Consider the following 2,467-nt stretch of genomic DNA (forward strand, 5'->3'; position numbering starts at 1 on the left):
AGTCCTGACCCCTGCGCTATATACTCTATATTGTACATGACACAGTCCTGACGCTTGCGCTATGTACTCTATATAGTCCTGACCCCTGCGCTATATACTCTATATAGTCCTGACCCCTGCGCTATATACTCTACATTGTACATGACACAGTCCTGACGCTTGCGCTATGTACTCTATATAGTCCTGACCCCTGCGCTATATACTCTATATAGTCCTGACCCCTGCGCTATATACTCTATATTGTACATGACACAGTCCTGACCCCTGCGCTATATACTCTATATAGTCCTGACCCCTGCGCTATATACTCTGTATTGTACACGGCATAGTCCTGACCCCTGCTACATATAAACCTGATCTGCATTTCCTTTGATTACACCCCTTCCCCCGGGATATATTATATCGGCTTTTGTGATTGGAGCTCAGACTATCACATGTCCTATAATATTACGGTGACACCCTCAGACAGTTAACTTTATATCTTGCACCTAGGCCATAATGAGTGTGGGGGAAGCCCCTCTGCAAGGGTTAAGAAAAATGTCCCCCCGTAGCAGCGGCTGGCGGCTACCCATGCCCCTCGACGAAGGCCAGAAAAGATTCGGCTCCCGCTGACTTCAGTAGGGTTCTGGCGGTTGCGTATTTCAGGCTGTGTTTGCAAATCCTCCCGTGAACCTGACGAGTTAAGATCCATCCCGGGGGCAAATTTTCCTGGACAATCCACAGAGAAAGCTCGTGTGATGTCATCAGAATGCGACTGCCTTACTTTTCTTGCTTCCCTGCAGATGGACGCTATGCCTGGAATTCCTCTGATGGACGTCTCTTGTTATCTCACGGTTATAAAGCAGAAAACGATGGAACGGCCCAATGTTCTCCAGGGGTGAATCTCATTACTCATGATACACCTCACAGACCTTCCCATTCAGAGACATCAATGGATCCCTCGAAACCGGGGGGATCTTCTGACCAATCGCATCACATGACTTCAGACCTCCATCTGACATCTCAGGGTGCGGAAAACTCAACAGGTCCATCGAATCCCAGTGAACGTTCTGTAAGCCACGAGAAGAGTCCGTACTCGTGTTCGGTGTGTGCATTCTCCTTCACTGAAATCGAAGACCTTATTAAGCACAATAAGAGTCACAAAAGTGAGCGTCCCCATGTATGCTCCGAGTGCGGAAAAGGTTTCGACCAGAGAGCAGAACTTCTTCAACACCAGAGAATTCACACGGGTGAGCGTCCTTATTCATGTTCAGAGTGCGGGAAATCTTTCTATTTACAAAAGTTACTTCTCAGGCACCAGAAAAATCATACGGGAGAGCGGCCGTTTTCCTGTTCAGAGTGCGGAAAAAGTTTCATTATGAAAAACGCATTCGTCAGACACCAGAAGATTCACACGGGAGAGCGTCCTTTCTCGTGTTCATACTGCGGGAAAACTTTTATTCGAAAAGGAGACCTTATTAGCCACGAGAGAATTCACACAGGCGAGTGTCCCTATTCGTGTTCAGAGTGCGGGAAATCTTTCACTCAGAAAGGGAAACTTATCGCACACCAGAGAAGACACACGGGTGAGCGTCCTTTTTCCTGTTCAGAGTGTGGGAAACGTTTCATTGAGAAATCAGATCTTCTTAGACACCATAGAATACACACTGGCGAACGCCCTTTCTTATGTTCAGATTGCGGGAAATGCTTTGCCGCAAAAGCCACACTTCTTGCACACCAGAGACTTCACACAGGCGAGTGACCTTTCTTATGTTCGGACTGTGGGGAAAGTTTCCGTCACAAGAAGGCAATGATTACGCACCAGAAAAGTCACACGCCAGAGGGTCCTTTATGATGATCTGAGTGTGGGAAATGTTTCACCGAGGAAAGAAGATCTTATTACACATCAGAGGAGTCATACTAATGAGGATTTTGTGTTCTCCTAGTGAGAAAATCCCTAATATATATATATATATATATACACACACCTGCTGATGCATTTCATAATGGTAACTTTTAAATGATATATGTGGGAAAAATAAAAACTATATCATCAATAAACAATTATTTCTCTGTGTTTTGTCTTTGTCAACACTATCTGCTGATCTACCAGAAATCCAGTCAGCTTCCAACTTCCCCAAGTTACCTTACAAGGCTGCTTCTGCTGCACTTAAATCCCATACAGTGTAAGGCCTGCCCAGTTCTTTCCCGATTGGGCTACAGAATGTGTGCTTTCTGTATAATGGAGATAAACGAGATGGGAGGAGTTATATGTTTCAATTCAAAAGTGAGCAGTGACCATGCTGTTCCTCCAAAGATACATGATGATCAATGATAGTTACAGGATAGGTCTCCAGGGTTTCAATTATAGTAATCTAGTGCTCTAAATAAACAGCGCTGACTTGAGCCCACGTTCACACAGTCGGAACTAAATAACCGAACTGTCAGAGAGAATGTAGTGTGGATGGTGGGGGAGAGCTGTCAGAGA

The 2,467-nt window shown here is 45.3% G+C and overlaps 1 protein-coding gene across 1 annotated transcript in view; it reads left to right on the plus strand.

Annotated features, from left to right (window-relative positions):
- The window catches only part of LOC108803660 (zinc finger protein 585A-like), a 10,999-nt gene extending 9,173 nt beyond the window's left edge, over window positions 1-1,826 (plus strand). The window contains exon 2 of the mRNA XM_018575484.1: window positions 1,182-1,826. Coding sequence (XP_018430986.1) covers window positions 1,182-1,741 — 560 coding nt within the window. The 3' untranslated portion in view covers window positions 1,742-1,826. The remainder of the gene's footprint in view (window positions 1-1,181) is intronic.
- The last annotated feature ends 641 nt before the right edge of the window (window positions 1,827-2,467 follow it).

Source organism: Nanorana parkeri, unplaced genomic scaffold, assembly GCF_000935625.1.
Source record: "Nanorana parkeri isolate BGI_ZX_2015 unplaced genomic scaffold, ASM93562v1 scaffold3997, whole genome shotgun sequence".
NCBI classification, from domain to species: domain Eukaryota; kingdom Metazoa; phylum Chordata; class Amphibia; order Anura; family Dicroglossidae; genus Nanorana; species Nanorana parkeri.